Source organism: Carcharhinus amblyrhynchos, chromosome 9, assembly GCF_965287045.1.
Source record: "Carcharhinus amblyrhynchos chromosome 9, sCarAmb.v2.hapA, whole genome shotgun sequence".
Taxonomy (NCBI): domain Eukaryota; kingdom Metazoa; phylum Chordata; class Chondrichthyes; order Carcharhiniformes; family Carcharhinidae; genus Carcharhinus; species Carcharhinus amblyrhynchos.
This window is the reverse complement of record NC_137332.1, coordinates 91,577,214-91,595,748: the sequence shown is the minus strand read 5'-3', so window position 1 is coordinate 91,595,748 and position 18,535 is coordinate 91,577,214. Positions and strand designations below refer to the sequence as shown.

Sequence of the window (18,535 nt, the reverse complement as noted above, 5' to 3'; positions counted from 1 at the left end):
TTGAGACGTATAAGATGATGAATGGGATGGATAGGATAGAGGTGGAGAGACTCTTCCCGCTCAAAAAAGACAGTAGGACTAGGGGGCACAGCCTCAAGATAAAGGGGAGGCGGTTTAGAACGGAGTTGAGGAGGAACTTCTTCACTCAAAGGGTGGTGAATCTCTGGAATTCTCTGCCCGTTGAAGTGGTGGAGGCTGCCTCGCTAAATATTTTTAAGAAGCGGGTTGATGGGTTTTTGATAAGAGAAGGGATTGAGGGTTATGGGGAGAGGGCGGGAAAGTGGAACTGAGCCACGACAGATCAGCCATGATCTTATTGAATGGCGGGGCAGGCTCGAAGGGCTAGATGGCCTACTCCTGCTCCTATTTCTTATGTTCTTATGTTCTTAAAATGCCAAAAAGAAAGTCTGAATTACAGCACCTGATAAATAATGATTCTAAACGTTCTGAAGGAAGAAGTGAAAATTTTACAAGGCATTAATACTGTTCTGAGTAATTGATGCTGGGACTGCTGGAAGTCAACACGCTGAATGGAATGAGAGCTGCTATACAACACATCAGACTGGAAAAAAGCAACAATGAAAGGTCAATATGTGAATGATTCTGCCACAACTTTTGTCACGTTGTCACACCTGAGAATGATAGGTCTGGCCCAAAAGTTATAATTCTAAGTTGGGGCAAGATCAATTTTGATGGTATCAGGCAGGAACTTTCAAAAGTTAATTGGGGGAGTCTGTGGGAAGGAAAAGGGATGTCTGGTAAGTGGCATGCTTTGAAAAGTGTGTTAACCAGGGTTCAGGGTAAGCACATTACTCTTAGACTGAAGGGCAAGGCTGGCAGAAGTAGGGAACCCTGGATGACTCGGGATATTGAGGTCCTGGCCAAGAAGAAAGAGGCGCATGACATGGATAGGCAGCCGGGATCAAGTGAATACCTTGAAGAGCATAGCGGGTTTAGGAGTAGAGTTAAAAAAGGAACACACAAGATTGTTTTGGCAGATAAGGCAAAGGAGAATCCAAAGAGCTTCTACAAAAGGGCAAAAGAATAACAAGGGAGAGAGTAGAGCCTCTTAAGGATCATAAAGGTCATCAAAGTGGATCCATAAGGGATGGTTGAGATCCTAAATATTTCTCATCAGTATTTACTGTTGAGAAAAGCATGGATGTTAGGGATCTTGGGGAAGTAAATAGTAAAATCTTGAGGAGTGTACATATTACAGAGAAGGCAGTGCTGGAAGTCTTAAAGCGCATCAAAGTAGATAAATCCCCGGGACCTAATGAAGTGTATCCCAGGACATTGTGAGAGGCTAGGGAGGAAATTACGGGTCCCCTAGCAGAGATATGTAAATCATTGAATCATCGGGTGAGGTGCGTGAAGATTGGAGGATGGCAAATGTTAAAAAGAGCAGCAAGGAAAAGCCTGGGAACTACAAGCCAGTGAGCCTCACATCTATGGTGGGTAAGTTGTTGGAAGGTGTTTTGAGAGACAGGATCTACAGGCATTTAGAGACACAAGGGCTGATTTGGGACAGTCAGCATAGCTTTGTGAGTGGAAAATCATTCAAACATAAAAGGGTTAAATTATGAGGATAGGTTGATGAGTAAGCTTGCATCCCCTTATAGAGAAAATTAAGAGGTGATTTAGTTGAGATGTTTATTTGATTTGATTTATTATTGTCACGTATTATAGTGAAAAGTATCGTTTCTTGCTCACTATACAAACAAAGCATACCATACATGGAGAGGGAAAAAAGAGTGCAGAATGTAATGTTACAGTAATAACTAGGGTGGAGAGAAATATTAAATTAATGCAAGGTAAGTCCATTCAAAAAAGTCTGATGGCAGCAGGGAAGAAGCTGTTCTTTAGTCGGTTGGCATGTGTCCTCAGATTTTTGTATCTTTATCCCAACGAAAGAATGTGGAAGAGAGTATGTCCGGGTTGCATTATGTCTTTAATTATGCTGGCTACTCTTCCGAGGAAGCAGGAATTGTAGACAGGTGGGAGGCTGGTTTGAGTGATGGACTGGGCTTCATTCACAACCCTTTGTAGTTTCCTGCAGTCTTGGACAGAGCAGGAGCCGTACCAAGCTGTGATACAACCAGAAAGAATGCTTTCTATGCTTGTATCTGCAAAGGTTGGACAGAATCGTAGCAGAGATGCCAAATTTCCTTAGTCTTTTGAGAAAGTAGAGGCTTGGTGGGTTTTCTTAACTCTAGAGTCCACGTAGAGAGAGTTCAGATTGTTTGTTGGTGATCTGGATACCTAAAAACGTGAAGCTCTCGACCATTTCTACTTTGTCGCCATTGATATAGACAGGAGCTCCATTATGTCCTCCATTATTCTTCCTGAAGTTGATGACTATCTCCTTTAAGATGATTAAACAAATTGATTGAGTAATTAGAGAGAAACTATTACTCTGGTGGGAGAGTCCAGAACAAGGGGACAGAACATTAAAATTACAGCTAGACTGTTCAGGATGATGTCACCAAACTCTTCTTCACAAGAACGGGACTGGAAATCTGGAACTGTCTCCTGACTAAAATCTGTTGAGGCTGGGGGTCAATTGAAAATTTCAAAACTAAGATTGATAGATTTATTGTTAGACAAGGGGATTTACAGTAACAGAGTCAAGACAGGTAGATAGAGTTAAGATACAGATCAGCCATGATCTAATTAATTTAACCATGAAAATTGTCTTACCTGAATAAAATCTTACATATTGCAGCTGCTGTCTCAGTTTCCACTGGCAAAAGAGGTGCACTGGGATTTATACTCCATTAATTATATTAATTACAACCTGTTTCTGACCCCTCACTCTGCTCCTTACCTGCTGTATGCCCCCACGTCCCTTTCCAGGGTTCTGGAGGTCACAACACGTTCAAAAACTTTGGAGTGGAAAGGGGAGATGAGAGATTGGATAACAGTTTGCAAGGACAGGGGTCAAGGGTTGTTTTTTTTTGAGGAGATAGTTGATAGCAAATTTAAAGGAGAGAGAGAAAACATCTGAAGAGAAAGAACCGTGAATAATATCAGCAAACATGGGAACATGTCAATGGCTTCCCACAAAACCTATATTCTCCTCCCTCATAACAGGGTTTTATTGCTTATTTGGGTCAGCCTTAATAGAGACCCATGGTTTTTCCCATAGTAGCTTATGTGATTTTTAAGCTTGTATGATTACTAACACTTTCAAAGATACGATTAGCTGAGGAAACACAGGTCTGTAGAGACTCACCCGCACTCCCTCAATATACTCAGGATAGTAGTCCTCCCAGGCAGAACAGTACAAACATTACGTAAGAACATAAGAATAGGAGCAGGAGTGGGCCATCTGGCTCCTCGAGCCTGCCCCACCATTCAATAAGATCTTTTTATAGACTCAGCTCCACTTACCCGCCCGCTCACCATAACCCTTAAATTCCTTTACTGCTCAAAAATTTATCTATCCTTGCTTAAAAACTGCTTCACTGGGCAGGGAATTCCACAGATTCACAACCCTTTGTGTGAAGAAGTTCTTCCTCAACTCAGTCCTAAATCTGCTTCCCAAGGTACTAATACCCATGGTATTAATCAACCACCCATCATCTGAAGAGGATCTGTCTATAATTCACATCACCAACTATAGCAGGGTCTGATTCTACCCCAAACCCACTCCTGACAGCTGGCTACTTTACTAACACACACATACAATCACATCAGGAGAAACTGTCAGAATGCTACAGATAGAAATTTATTTAAAATTCCCTGTGCTTTAGTCTGGCTCCCAATTCCAACGGTCAGAAATGATACTGAATTTTAATAACACAAGATGGAGCTCATTGCCATCATACACACCCACCAATGGTTACAGAGAACCAGTGGTCACAGGGGTTCATGGACCAATCAGCTTCTACTCTTGGAAGACACTCTTTCCCCAGGTGAGTTGGACAGCACTTTCTAATTCCCAACTCTCTGCCCTTTGACCCTCCATTCACCACAATGCTTCTGTCACCGTCAGTCTGGTTTAACCAGTCCCTTATATTCACTTTCTACACCCTTGTTCCAAAAGTTACCTTTACTTTCTTCTTTGCTGATCGATCTCCCTGCTTCTCAGCTCCCACACCTCCACAACTTCTCTTCCCCCAAACCAACTGTGTCCTTGTAGAAGTTATGTTCCAGCTGTATACAGCTCTGTTTAGACTTATCTGGAGAATGTGTTCAGGGCACCGCACCTGTGGAAGGATATATTGATCTTGGAAAGAATGCAGTGAAGATTCACCTGAATGTTCCTGGGACTAAAAGGGTTAAATTATGACAAAAGACTAAGCTTGCATTTTCCTGAATATGGAAAATTAAGAGATTATCTAATTGATGTGTTTAAGATGATTAAGCAAGTTGACAGAGTAGATAGAGGAAAACAATTCCATCACAAGATTCCCTACTTCCCCCTCTGTAACATTACCCATTTCCAATACCCCACCCACGCCTTATTAGTGCATCTGCTGTTGAAATCCTCATCCATGCCGTTGTTGCTTCGAGACTAGACTACATCATTCCAATGCTCTCCTGTCCAGCTTCCCATCTTCCACCCACCAGAAACTTCTGGTCAGCTAAAACTCTGTGATCTCTATCCTAACTCACACACCTATCACCCCTGTATTTACTGACGTACACTCGGTCTCAGTACCCTAGTGCCTCCAATTAAAATTCTCATGGTCACATACAAATTGCTCCAAGGTCTCATTCCCTGTTACCTCTGGCCCCATCTCCCTCCGAGATCTCTGTGCTCCTCTTGTTCTGGCCTTTAGTACATTCCCACTTTCTTCACTTCACCACTGACAGCCAAGTTTTCAGCCATCCAGGCTCTATGTTCGAAAATTCTCTCCTTAATCCTCTCTGCATGTTTTCTCTCTCCCCTCCTTCCAGACCCTCCTTAATTCCCACCTTGTTGACCATATTGTTGATCACCCCTCCTAATATTTTCATTGTCTCAATGTTATCTTTTCTCTGATTACGTCTCTATGAAACACTTTGATATGTTTGACTGTATTAAAACGCTCGGTAAGTACATTCCCTTCAATCCTCAAGATACTGACCTGGAGTACAGACTGTGGACATCGATTGGCCTCTAGTGTTCTGTTCAAATGGTCATTCAGCATGTGTAGACCCAGACAGTGAATATTGTGAGACAATGGAGAGTGTCACAGCTGTCCTGCCCTGCCCCTGACTTGCCAGCTGGGCTCACTGGTGAGGAACAGGATTCCTGGCTGATTCTCCCCCACCATAGACTAGGATGCTGAGGCTAACTGAAGTCCTTCCATCACTATCCCAGGACTGGCTCCTCCCCCAACTGCTTGTGCTGTAGATGAGAAGCTGAAGCCTTTCTAACCACTGAGTATCTGATTGCCTTCTTGGTCAGAGTGAGAGAGTGGCTTGTACATGATGCCGCACTGAAAGGATGCCAACTTTATACAGGAGCTTCTATACATATTGATGTCTTCTTTTCATAATGTTTAGCGATTTGGTCAAAGGTTAAATTGCCTTTTTGAATGAACTGGACTAATGGTGGGAGAGGTTAGAAACATAGTGGTTTGGAAGCTCTCCTGTGTGAGCACTGGAGGGTAAACAATATAGATAACTCTCAGTTAACAGAAACAGGTCAGCCGGTTCCAAGTCCATGTGGAAATGTCGTTGTTTGATGAGAGAGGAGTAGGTGAAACAATCCTGGTACAGATCACACTGAAAGAGTTTGTCTCCCATATGGGTTCACTGATTTTCAGGTCAGACAACTGTGTGAAGTCTTTATTACAGAACTTACACTAATAGAGTTTCTCTCTTCTCTGTGTTTGTGTTGATGGACATAGAGGTACATTGACTTTACTTGTCATACAACTCACACCTGAACAGTTTCTCTCCAGTCTGGCTCCATTGGTGCTTCAAGGAAAGCCTTGTCGCAAGTATCACGCCTTTCCAATGTGAATCATGTGGCCTCACAGGACGGTGAAGATATTATGAAAACTTAATCGCAAACCTTACACTTGAAGTGTTACTCATGTATGGATCCTCTGATGAAACAGGAAATCCAATGACCTTCCAAAATGTATACATCTCATACCTTGCACAGAAACAGCTTCTCCCCAGCATGAATGCGTTGATGTCTCTGGAGATTCGAAGACTGTGTGAAGGCTCGATTGCACATCTTACACTTAAAGGGTTTCTGCCCTGTGTGAATCCTCTGGTGCCTCAGGAGTCCCGAGGACTCAGTGAAGGTCATTTCACAAACTTCACACTTGAACGGCTTCTCCCCTGAGTGAATGCTCTGGTGCATCAGGAGGCTTGAAGACCTCACAAAAGCTTTATCACAAATCTCACACTTGAAGGGTCTCTCCCCTGTGTGAATCCTGTGATGGGCCAAGAGGTTTGATGACCGCGTGAAGGCTTTGTCACACACCTCACATTTAAACAGTTTCTCTCCTTTGTGCACACGTTGGTGTACGCGAAGGTAAGATAATTGTGGAAATGATTTAGCACAGATCTCACACATGAATGGTTTCTCCCCAGTATGAATGCGTCGGTGTGCACAGAGGGTGGATGAGTGTGAAAACGATGTATTGCAGATCTCACATCTGAATGGTTTCTCCCCTGTGTGAATGCGTTGATGCACACGAAGGGACTTTGACTCCAAAAATGCAAAATTACACACATCACAGGAGAATGGCTTCTCCCCAGTGTGAATGCGTTGGTGTATAAGAAGAGTTGATACACGTGAGAATGACTTGCCACACTCCTTGCAAGTGAATGGTTTCTCCCCTGTGTGACTACGATAATGTACATGTAGGGTGGTTAACTGAGAGAATGATTTGTCACACACCTCGCACGTAAATGGCTTCTCCCCTGTATGACTGCGTTGGTGTGTGTGGAGGTTCGATGATTGCGAAAATGACTTGCCGCACAACTCACATTTGAAAGGTTTCTCACCAGTGTGTATCCTATGGTGCTTCATCAGAATCGATGACTGTGCAAAGACATGGTCACAAACTTCACACTTGAATGGTTTCTCCCCAGTGTGAATACGTTGGTGTTCAAGGAGCGTCGATGACTGAGAGAATGATTTCTCACACAGCTTACACTTAAATCGTTTCTCCTCCATGTGGCTGTTCAATAGATGCACCTTTCCGTTGGGAGAACTTAAAAGCCTGTGGGTCCCTCCTCACATATCAAACAGTTGCTAACCTGTAGGAATGAGCAGTGGTTCATCAGGCTCAATGAATAATTCAAACTCCTAACAAACTTGAAGCACACTCACACTTCTTTCTCGCATCACCCTGACTAAATGTTTCACAACCCAGCCTTCTCAGTGTGACCAATGCTATGAAGGAACTGAATGTCTTCCCACAGTTGGGCAGTTGTTCCTTGAGTGATGACTAGGATTTATCCACACTGTCTATCCTCTCTGAATTCTCTGGTGTTGTACAGTGCAACGCTTCCGTAAAACAGGAAAAGGAAACATGATTTCCTCCAACTACCTCTCCTCCTTTATGTAGGGGCTGATTCCTCAGTTAAAGACTGTTCTACAATAAGTGCCAGTCTGTACTTCCTTTGCGTGGTGGATCAGATGCAAGTCCTGTCTTTTTCCTCATTTGCCTGGCACACAGCCTCTGTTTCCAGCAAGGATACTGGATAGTAACCAGGAGCAGACAATGTGGCTACTTTCATTCCTCTGCCCAGACCCCTATCTTCCCAGGCACCGTGAAGACAATGTTAAAAACAGTCTGGTTGAGTGTAAACCAGGTTATCAATTCACTGTGAGCTAGAATCGTGCTGGTGAAAACCAGTTTCATCTTTAGAATATGTGTTTAATATAATAACATTCAGCAAAAATGTTAATTCAATTGAAATTTTGTAATCTCTCCTCTTGTTTTCCCAAATTATCTGCAGAAAACACACTGGGCAGGAACGGCTAGAAGCTAAGGAAAATAATGCTTCAGTGTAGTTGATTGAAAGGTTCTGGCTTATCCGAGGAAATTTGATACACTGCACTTACTCAAACTACACATCCTAAATTCACCTAGCACAGCACTGGGCAAAAATATCAAATCCCAGCCCAGGCTTTTGGGGAAATGCCGAGGCCTTCAGGTAAAATCTTTAAAGAAATAATTAAAATACATTTCAAGAAATGTCTCTGCTCCTCCCAGATAATTACACCTCACCTTCTCATATTCAGCAATGACCCATCAACAAAACTCAGCCTGTAAATCAGAAGGGAAATACTTCCAATAAACACACTCAATATCCAACACACAGCTCCAATCAAACAGCTCAGCGCTCTGATTGACGGGACTCTCACCCAAACATGGAGAAGCAGAGCACGAGCTCTGCCGTTATTGGCATTCTAATTTTATGAGGGGTCGGGACTTCATGCTCAACCTCTTTCGAGACTCTCAACCGGTCGGAACTACATTACCCATACTGCATGTGGTGCCGGGCCTGCGCAGTGAGGAGCGGCAGTATGAAATCGGGAAGCGAGCCAGCCTGCGGTGCCTGATGGGAGGTGTAGTTCTGCCGCGCGCAACGGCGGTTGGCTCCCAGCGTTCGGGAGTTGGAATGTGAGGAAGCGCGAGCCCCGAGCGGCTGAACCGAATAGAAAAGCAGAGACTGACCCTTGGTAGGAACCAGAGCGATGGCGGTGGGAAGATTCACCATTGCAGGAGATTCTCTGTGTACAACTGAAGAGGAAAAACTCACACCAGTCAGAGCTGTCCGACTGACTGGACAACAAGCGTTGTCTAATCTGAATGCACACTAGGGCGCAATACTCACTCAGACAGGTATCGATGACCATTTTGGATTGACAAGAAACACAAGTGAGATAGAATATTTCGGGAGAAAGTTCCTGGATAATGAGCGCCAGTATAAAGCAGATCGGCCTTTTTGCTAAGATCAAGTGTAGTATCGACATGCTGCACTTGGTTGAAGTCATTAGATTACATTTCAGCTTCATTTGAAGCAATTTTTTAAAGCGGCATCTCGGCCATTTGGCTAAGATGCAAATAAGATCAAGCCCTGGAGGAGGAGCTACACCTACTCCAATCAGCTTGGATCATGTAGATCAAGCCCAAGACAGGAGGTGAGAGCCCTGTGTTGTCAGCTTGGATCGGGAATGTCCCAACTTGTTGGGACTCTGAATTGAGTTTAATTTGACTTGATTGGATTGGAATAAAGTTAAAAAAAAAGTATAAAGCAGATGGGCCAAATGGTCTGTTTCTGTGCTAGAAATACCCAGTAAGAAGTCTCACAACACCAGGTTAAAGTCCAATCAATTTATTTGATAGTGAAGTCACAAGCTTTCAGGGTTTGCCCCTTCGTCAGGTAAAGAATTCACCTGATTATGCTGGCTGCTTTTCTGAGGCAGTGGGAAGTGTAGATGGAGTCAATGGATGGGAGGCAGGTTTGCATGCCTGGGCTACATTCACAACCCTTTGTAGTTTCTTACGGTCTTAGAACAAGAGCCATACTAAGTAAGCTGTGATACATCCAGAAAGGATGCTTTCTATGATGCATCTGTAAAAATTGGTGAGAGTCGTAGTGGACAAGCCGAATTTCCTTAGCCTCCTGAGAAAGTAGAGGCATTGATGGGCTTTCCTAACTATGGCATGGGCATGGAGGGATCAGATTGTTAGTGATCTAAACATCTAGAAACCTGAAGCTCTCGACCGTTTCCACTTCATCCCTGTTGATGTAGACAGGGGCATATCCTCCACGATGCTTAGATCGAATCATAGAGGTTTACAGCATGAAAACAGGCCCTTTGGCCCAACTTGACAATGCTGCCCTTTTTTTAAACCATTAAGTTAGTCCCAATTGTCCACGTTTGACCCATGTCCCTCTATACCCATCTGACTCCTGTAATGCTTTTTAAAACACAAAATTGTACCTGCCTCTACTATTACTCTAACAGTTTGTTCCAGACATTCACTTCCTTCTGTGTAAAAAATATTGCCCCTCTGGACCTTGTCTGGCTGCATCACAGCTTGGTATTTCTCCTGCTCTGCCCAAGGCCACAAGAAACTACAAAACGTTGTGATTTGATTTGATTATTGTCGCATGTATTAGCATATAGTGAAAAGTATTGTTTCTTGCGCGCTATAAGGCGTTTGATAAGGTTCACCATGGTAGGCTTCTGCAGAAAATGCAGATGTATGGGATTGGGGGTAATCTAGGTACTTGGATCAGGAATTGGCTAGCAGATAGGAGACAAAGGGTGGTGGTTGATGGTGAATATTCGTCATGGAGTTCGGTTACGAGTGGTGTGCCTCAGGGATCTGTTTTGGGGCCACTGCTGTTTGTAATTTTTATTAATGATCTGGATGAGGGTATAGTTGGGTGGATTAGTAAGTTTGCCGATGACACCAAAGTCGGAGGTGTGGTAGATTGTGAGGAAGGGTGTCATAGTTTGCAGGGTGACTTAGACAGGTTGCAGAGCTGGGCCGCGAGGTGGCGGATGGAGTTTAATGCAGAGAAGTGTGAGGTAATTCATTTCAGTAGGAGTAACAGATGTGTTGAGTATAGGGCTATCGGGAGGACTTTGAATAGTGTGGAGGAGCAGAGGGATCTAGGTGTATGTGTACATAGATCCCTGAAAGTTGGGAATCAAGTAGATAAGGTTGTTAAGAAGGCATACGGTGTCTTGGCGTTTATTGGTAGGGGGATTGAATTTAGGAGTCGCAGCGTCATGTTGCAACTGTACACAACTCTGGTGCGGCCGCACTTGGAGTACTGTGTGCAGTTCTGGTCCCCACATTACAGGAAGGACATGGAGGCTTTGGAGAGGGTGCAGAGGAGGTTTACCAGGATGTTGCCTGGTATGGAGGGGAGGTCCTATGAGGAGAGACTGAGGGATTTGGGGTTGTTTTCGCTGGAAAGAAGGAGGCTAAGAGGGGATCTTATTGAAACATATAAGATGATTAGAGGTTTAGATAGGGTGGATAGTGATAGCCTTTTTCCTCGGATGGAGAAAGCTAGCACGAGGGGGCATGGCTTTAAATTAAGGGGGGGTAGTTATAGGACGGATGTCAGGGGTAAGTTCTTTACCCAGAGGGTGGTGAGGGATTGGAATGCCCTGCCTGCTGCAGTTGTAAATGCGCCTAGTTTGGGGGCGTTTAAGAGATCTGTGGATAGGTTTATGGACGAAAAGGGATTGGTTTAGATTAGTGGGTCAGTGTTTTGTTTTTAAAAAAACTGGTCGGCGCAACATCGTGGGCCGAAGGGCCTGTTCTGCGCTGTAATGTTCTATGTTCTATGTTCTATACAGACAAAGCATACCATTCATGGAGAAGGAAAGGAGAGAGTGCAGAATGTAGTGTTGTAGTCATAGCTATGATGTAGTGAAAGATCAACTTAATGCAAGGTGGGTCTATTCAAATGTCTGATGGTAGCACGGAAGAAGCTGTTTTTGAACCGGTTGGTACATGACCTCAGACTTCTGTATCGGTTTCCCGATGGAAGAAGTTGGAAGAGAGAATGTCTGGGGTGCTTGGCGTCCTTAATTATGCTGGCTGCTTTGCCGAGACAGCGGGAAGTGTAGACAGAGTCAATGGATGGGAAGCTGGTTTGCGTGATGGATTCTGAGTCTTCTGGCGTTGGTGGGCTTTCTTAACTGCAGTGTCAGTATGGGGGGTGGTCACTAGGACAGGTTGTTGGTGATCTGAATGCCTAAAAACTTGAAGCTCTTGATGCTTTCTGCTTTGTTTCTGTTAATGTAGACAGGGTAAAAAGTCTGACAACACCAGGTTTAAGTCCAACCGATTTATTTGATAGTACACTCACTAGCTTTCAGGTTAGCCCCTTCGTCAGGTGAATGGAGAGTTCTGGCCTCAGACAGAGCATATAAAGCACAGACAGTTTACAGATTACTGATTAGAATGCGAATCTTTACACCTAACCTGCTGTTCAAGTCTTAAAGTGGCTGACAATGTGAGTGGAAGGAGCACTGATCACAGGTTAAAGAGATGTGTATTGTCTCCAGACAGAACAGTAAGTGAGGTTTTGCAAACCCAGGCAAGTTACAGGGGTTACAGATAGTGCAACATGAACCCAAGATCCTTGTTGAGACCGTCCTCATGTGTGTGGAACTTGGCTATCAGTCTCTGCTCAGCGACTCTGCGCTGTCGTGTGTCGTGAAGGCCGCTTTGGAGAATGCTTACCTGAAGGTCAGAGGCTGAATGCCCGTGACCACTGAAGTGTTCGCCAACAGGAAGGGAACAGTCTTGCCTGGTGATTGTCGAGCGATGTTCATTCATCCGTTGTCGTAGCGTCTGCATGGTCTCCCCAGTGTACCATGCTTTGGGACATCCTTTCTTGCAACGTATCAGGTAGACAACGTTGGCCAAGTTGCGAGAGTATGCACCGTGTACCTGGTGGATGGTATTCTCACATGTGATGATGTCATCCGTGTCGATGATCCGGCATGTCTTGCAGAGGTTGCTGTGGCAGGGTTGTGTGGTATTGTGGTCACTGTTCTCCTGAAGGCTGGGTAGTTTGCTGCGAACGATGGTCTGTTTGAGGTTGAGTGGTTGTCTGAAAGCAAGAAGTGGGGGTGTGGGGATGGCCCTGGCGAGATGTTCATCTTCATCAATGATATGTTGAAGACTCCGGAGAAGATGTTGTAGCTTCTCCGCTCCGGGGAAGTACTGGACGATGAAGGGTACTCTGTCCACCGTGTCCCGTGTTTGTCTTCTGAGGAGATCGGTGCGGTTTTTTGCTGTGGCGCATCGGAACTGTCAATCTATGAGTCGAGCGCCATATCCTGTTCTTATGAGGGCATCTTTCAGCGTCTGGAGGTGTCTGTCATGATCTTCCTCATCTGAGCAAATCCTGTATATACGGAGGGCTTGTCCATAGGGGATGGCTTCTTTAACATGTTTAGGGTGGAAGCTGGAGAAGTGGAGCATTGTGAGATTGTCTGTGGGCTTGCGGTACAGTGAGGTGCTGAGGTGACCGTCTTTGATGGAGATGCGTGTGTCCAAGAATGCAGCTGATTCTGGGGAATAGTCCATGGTGAGTCTGATGATGGGATGGAACTTGTTGACGTCCTCATATAGTTGTTTCAGTGATTTTTCTCCATGAGGCCAAAGGAAGAAAATGTCATCGATGTATCTAGCGTGTAGCATCGGTTGAAGATTCTGTGCGGTGAAGAAGTCTTGTTCTAACCTGTGCATGAAGATGCTGGCATATTGAGGTGCGAATTTGGTCCCATGGCTGTCCCGTGTGTCTGGATGAAAAACTGGTTGTTGAAGGTGAAGACATTGTGGTCCAGGATAAAGCGGATGAGTTGTAAAATTGCATCTGGAAACTGGCAGTTGTCGGCATTGAGTACTGAAGCAGTCGCAGCAATGCCATCGTTGTGGGGGACGTTGGTGTAGAGCGCCGAGACATCCATTGTGACGAGGAGTGTCCCTGGTTCAACTGCTCCACGTGTGCTGAGTTTCTGTAGGAAGTCCGTAGTGTCACAACAAGAGCTGGGGGTTCTTTGTACAATGGGTTTCAGGATGCCGTCAACGTAGCCGGAGAGGTTCTCACACAGAGTCCCATTGCCTGATACGATGGGACGGCTGGGTGTGTTTGCCTTGTGTATCTTTGGGAGGCAGTAGAGATCTCCAACGCAGGGAGTATGTGGAATGAGAGCACCGAGGGTGCTCTGAAGGTCCAGATCAAAGGTCTTGATCAGATTGTTGAGTTGACAAGTGTGTTCTTTGGTCGGATCTGTGGGTAACTGTCTGTAGTGTTCCTCATTGTTTAGTTGTCGGTACACTACAGTAATCCGTTCTGTTCAGTATGATGATGGCCCCTCCTTTGTCTGCTGATTTGATGACAATGTTGCGGTTGGTCTTGAGAGCGTGGATGGCGTTGCGTTGTGCTTGGGTGATGTTCGGGGCTGTCTTGTGAGTGCGGCTGATGAATCTGGTGTTAACGCACCTCCTGATGGTTTGGGCATACAAGTCCAGTCGAGGGCAGCGGCCTTTCGGAGGAGTCCAATTGGACTCCTTCCTCTTGGGTTGCTGCACTGTGGACCTCTCTGTCGGGTGTTCTGGTTCATCGGCTGTCTCATTGTTTTCACTGTTGGCCTCTTGGGGTTTGTGGAAAAACTCCCGCAGCCTCATTTGCCTGATGAATTCCTCTGTGTCTGCTGCGAGACTGATGGGGTCCATTTTGGTGGTGGGGCAGAAACTGAGCCCTCGGCTGAGAACTTCGATTTCATCTGATTGAAGTGTGTAGTCCGACAAGTTGACAATGGACCTCCCTGCGGTAGTGATGTTTTCTACTGTGGTGCTGGGGGAGGCTTGGTTGTTGCTGGTGGTGATGCCGAGTTTTTCAAGTTTCCTGTTTTTAGTGTGCATGTAGGTGGTGTAGTTTCTTTGTCTCATCTGCTTGGCAGAGTTTCACAGTTGGTCTGCGTCCTGAACGCAAGTTGAGAATATGTATTCCATTTTAGTTTCCAGGGTGTGGCGTTTGCTGTAAAGCTGGTGTATGAGGTGGTTGAGGAGTGTGAGAGAGGTGCGACGGCATAGTCTCTTTGTAGACAGGGGCATGTTCTCCTCTACGCTTCCTGAAGTCGATGACTATCTCCTTCATTTTGTTGACATTGAAGGAGAGATTATTGTTGCTGCATCAGTTCCTCCAGATTCGCTATCTCATTCCTGTACTCTGTCTCGTCATTGTTTGAGATCTGTCCCATTACGGTGATGTTGTCAGCAAATTTGAAAATCGAATTAGAGGGGAATTTGGCCACACAGTCATAGTTGTATATGCAGTATACACCTGTTGAATGCAGCCCAATCTATCACGCAAACCAGCCTCCCATCTATTGACTCTGTCTACACTTTCCGCTGCATCGGCAAAGCAGCCAGTATAGTTCTCTCCAGATATTCTCTCTTCCACCTTCTTCTGTCAGGGGAAAACGATGCAAAAGTCTGAGATCACATACCAAGCAACTCAAGAATAGCTTCTTCCCTGATGCCGTAAGACTTTTGAATGAACCTACTTTGCACTAAGTTGATCTTTCTCTGCACCCTTGCTATAACTGAAACTGCACTCTCTCTTATTTCCTTCTCTATGAACAATATGCTCTGTCTGTATATCGTGAAAGAAACAATAATTTTCACTGCATGCTAATATACGTGACAATCATAAATCAAATCAAATTAAACCAAGGAATAACTGCACATATGTGAGAAGACATCCAGTCTCTTCACAGCATTGCTCAACACAGAGAAAGTTGGTCAGTGAAACATCTAGAAACTGGTTGGCTCAGGGGAGCCTGGACATATCATCAGATCTGAAACCGGTCAGTGGTTTGGAACCTTCCATCAGAACCAACCTTTCAGAAGATTCAGCTGTGAGTGATCTGGGAAGTAACACGGGTGTGCTCCAAATGTGGTGAGAACGTCAATCGTTCATCATTAACCATGGACTCAGGTCTGCAGTGAATGAGCAGAGCTCCACAGAGTGCATCTGCTAAATCACTCGTAACACAAGAGCTGAACAAGAGAAGATATACAAGGGTGAGGCGTGTGGCCTCAACTGGTGCTCAGCTCAATTCCTGACAGCCAACATGTTCACACAGCAAATAAATCATTTGTCTACATTGTCTGTGAAAAATCATTTATCTCACCATCCGCCCTCCATGTACAGCAACGCATTCACACAGAGGAAAAACCAGTCAGGCCAGTTAAATATAAGGAGTGTGATAAGGCATTCACATAATTTTCAAACCTCCTGGTCCATCAGACAATCCACACAGGGGATAATCCCATCAAGTGGGTGGTTTGCAATAAAGGTTTTGCAATATCTAGGAGTCTTCTGGAATATCAGAACATTCACACTGGGGAGAAACCATTCTGGTGTGAATTGTACAATTGAGCTTTGTTCGGTCATCAGCTCTCACACAACACCGTTGCTTCCACACTGGGGAAAAAACGTTCACTTGTGAACGTGCAACAAAATGTTCTCGTGTTCATTGACCTTACGCAGATACTGTCACATCCACACTGGGGCATACTTTCACAAGTAAAGTGTATAATAAATCATTTTCACATCCATCAACCCTCCACATACATCAATGCGTTCACACTGGGGAGAGATTATTCAACTGTGAGGTGTGTAATAAGGGCGTTGCACAATTGCCAGGCCTGCTGAGTTATCGATGCATTCACATAGGGGAGAAGAAAACACTCACAATGAGGTGTGTAATAAGGATTTTGAACAGTTTGGGGTATGTTCAGTAACCATCGCATTCACACAGCAGGGTTTCAAGTGAGGTGTGTGACTGAGTCTGACAGCAACACTCATGAAATACTGAGACATCCACATGGAGGAAAAGATGTTTCAGTGTGAGGTGTCTGACAAAGACTTCACGTACTGAGTGACACTCATGAAGCATTGATACATACATATGGAAGAAGCCATTCAAGTGTTAGGTGTTTAACAAGATTCTTACACAATTGTGGTGAGGCTTGGTGGCACAGTAGCATGAGTTTCCTGAAGCTTGGGAAACTGACTGTTGAAACAGAGGCAACTTTGAGCAGTGGATCAAAGAACAACACAGCATGGGAAACAGGCCCTTCGGCCCAACGAGCCCGCACCGCCATTTTAACATTGTGAGTTCCCTCTTCCACCCCTGACCCTTGTCTACTCTTATGGCACTCCAGATTGGAAACCAGATTGAGGGGAGATTTAGGGACAGTTTGCTACACCAATCAGCCTAAGAGCACATCGTTGGGATGTGGGAGGAAACCGGAGCACCTGGAGAAAACCCACGCAAGCACGGGGAGAATGCGCAAACTCCCACAGATACTGGCCCAAATCCATGTATCTGCACAGCAAACAGTGATAGTCTCTGAGCTGTCGTGTTGCCCATCAGCTGGTCTAGTTTAAGCGTACACTAACGACACGGGTTTTAAGACGCGAGTTGATAGGTTTTTGATAGGCAAGGGGATTAAGGGTTATGGGGAGAGGGCGGGGATGAGGAACTGAGACACGACAGATCAGCCATGATCTTATTGAATGGCGGGGCAGGCTCGAGAGGCTAGATGGCCTACTCCTGCTCCTATTTCTTATGTTCTTATGATATGAAGCACTAGGCTACTGTCGAAACATCCGAGAGCAGCCCTCACATGACCCACTGCGTGTATGCCCCTTGTTGGACAACAAGGCGGACTGAAGCACCTGTGGATTAAAAGAGAAAAACATCAATAATATGCACATCTTATGCAAACATTCAAGGGAATCCCCAGAGCTCAAAAGTTAAACAAGTGAGCCAGAAAATATGTTGGAAGGTCCGTAGGAATCAATTGATTCCCAGGAACGTCCCAAGGCTCTTGATCCTTATTTAAAACAGTCTCCTATATCCCTCCATCTCTATTCCGCTCATGTGCCTATCTAAGTATCCATTAAACAACTCCAGTGTGTCTGCCTCCACCACCTTACTTGGCAGTGCATTCCATACCCCTACAACCCTCTGTGTGAAAAACCTCCCTCTAACATCTGAATTATACCTCCCCCCCCCCCACCCACCCCCCCCTCCACCCTAAGCCCATGGCCCTTCGTAATATTTGTTTCCAATCTAGGAAAACGCTTACCACTGTTTACTCTATCTATACCCTTCATAATCTTATACACCTCTATTAGCTCTCCCCTCATTCTCTGTCTTTCTAAGGAAAACAGCCCCAATTTGTCCAATCTTTCCTCATAACCCAGTCCTTCCATACCAGGCAGAATCCTGGTAAACCTCCTCTGCACTCTCTCCAGGGTCTCCACGTCCTGCCAGTAGTAAGGTGACCAGAACTGGACACAGTACTCCAAATGTGGTCTAACCAACATTCTATAGAACTGTAACATTAGACGCCAGCTCTTGTACTCTATACCCCTTCCTATAAAGGTTAACATACCATAAGTTTTCTTCGCAACCTTCTCCACCTGTGCTGCCACCTTCCAAGACTTGTGCACTTGCACCCCCAGGTCCCTCTGCGTTTCTATACTCTTCATAGGTCTACCCTTTATCATATAACTCCCCCCTACATTATTTCTTCCAAAATGCATCACCTCACATTTATCAGTATTAAATTTTATCTGCCATTTATCTGCCCAATATACCAGCCTATCTATATCCTGCTGTATTGCCTGACACTGCTCCTCACTGTCTACAAGTCCAGCCATCTTCATGTCATCTGCAAACTTGCTGATCACACCACGTACTCCCTCTTCCAAGTTATTTATGTATATTACAAATAGAAGAGGTCCCAGTACTGAGCCCTGAGGCACACCACTAGTGACAGACCTCCAGCTAGAAAAAGACACTTCCACCACTACTACTCTCTGTCTCCTATTACCAAGCCAGTTATCAATCCATCTAGATACCTGTCCTTGTATTCCATGAGCCTTAACCTTTTCAACCAACCAAGGGACTTTGTCAAGCGCCTTACTGAAATCAAACTTGTCATTATCCCATCTGAATAAAATCTCACTTATTGCAGCTGGTGTCTCAGTTTCCCTGGTAAAT

The 18,535-nt window shown here is 44.9% G+C and overlaps 1 protein-coding gene across 5 annotated transcripts in view; it reads right to left on the bottom strand.

Moving 5' to 3' along the window:
* Positions 1-424: 424 nt before the first annotated feature.
* LOC145348007 (uncharacterized) overlaps positions 425-18,535 on the bottom strand; it is a 521,035-nt gene continuing 502,924 nt past the window's right edge. The window contains exons 1-3 of one of the 5 annotated variants that reach the window (XR_013887894.1): positions 8,640-8,987; positions 4,053-7,212; positions 425-2,365 (exon numbers count right to left, since the gene is read on the bottom strand). Coding sequence is in view for 3 of the 5 variants with exons in the window: in XM_080196101.1 (XP_080052227.1) it covers positions 6,089-7,150 (1,062 nt within the window). In the remaining 2 variants the exon portion in view is untranslated. Of the gene's footprint in view, positions 7,213-8,189; positions 8,275-8,639; positions 8,988-18,535 lie in introns of those variants that run through there. The other 4 variants (XR_013887895.1, XM_080196097.1, XM_080196098.1 and 1 more) reach the window with 4 other exon arrangements.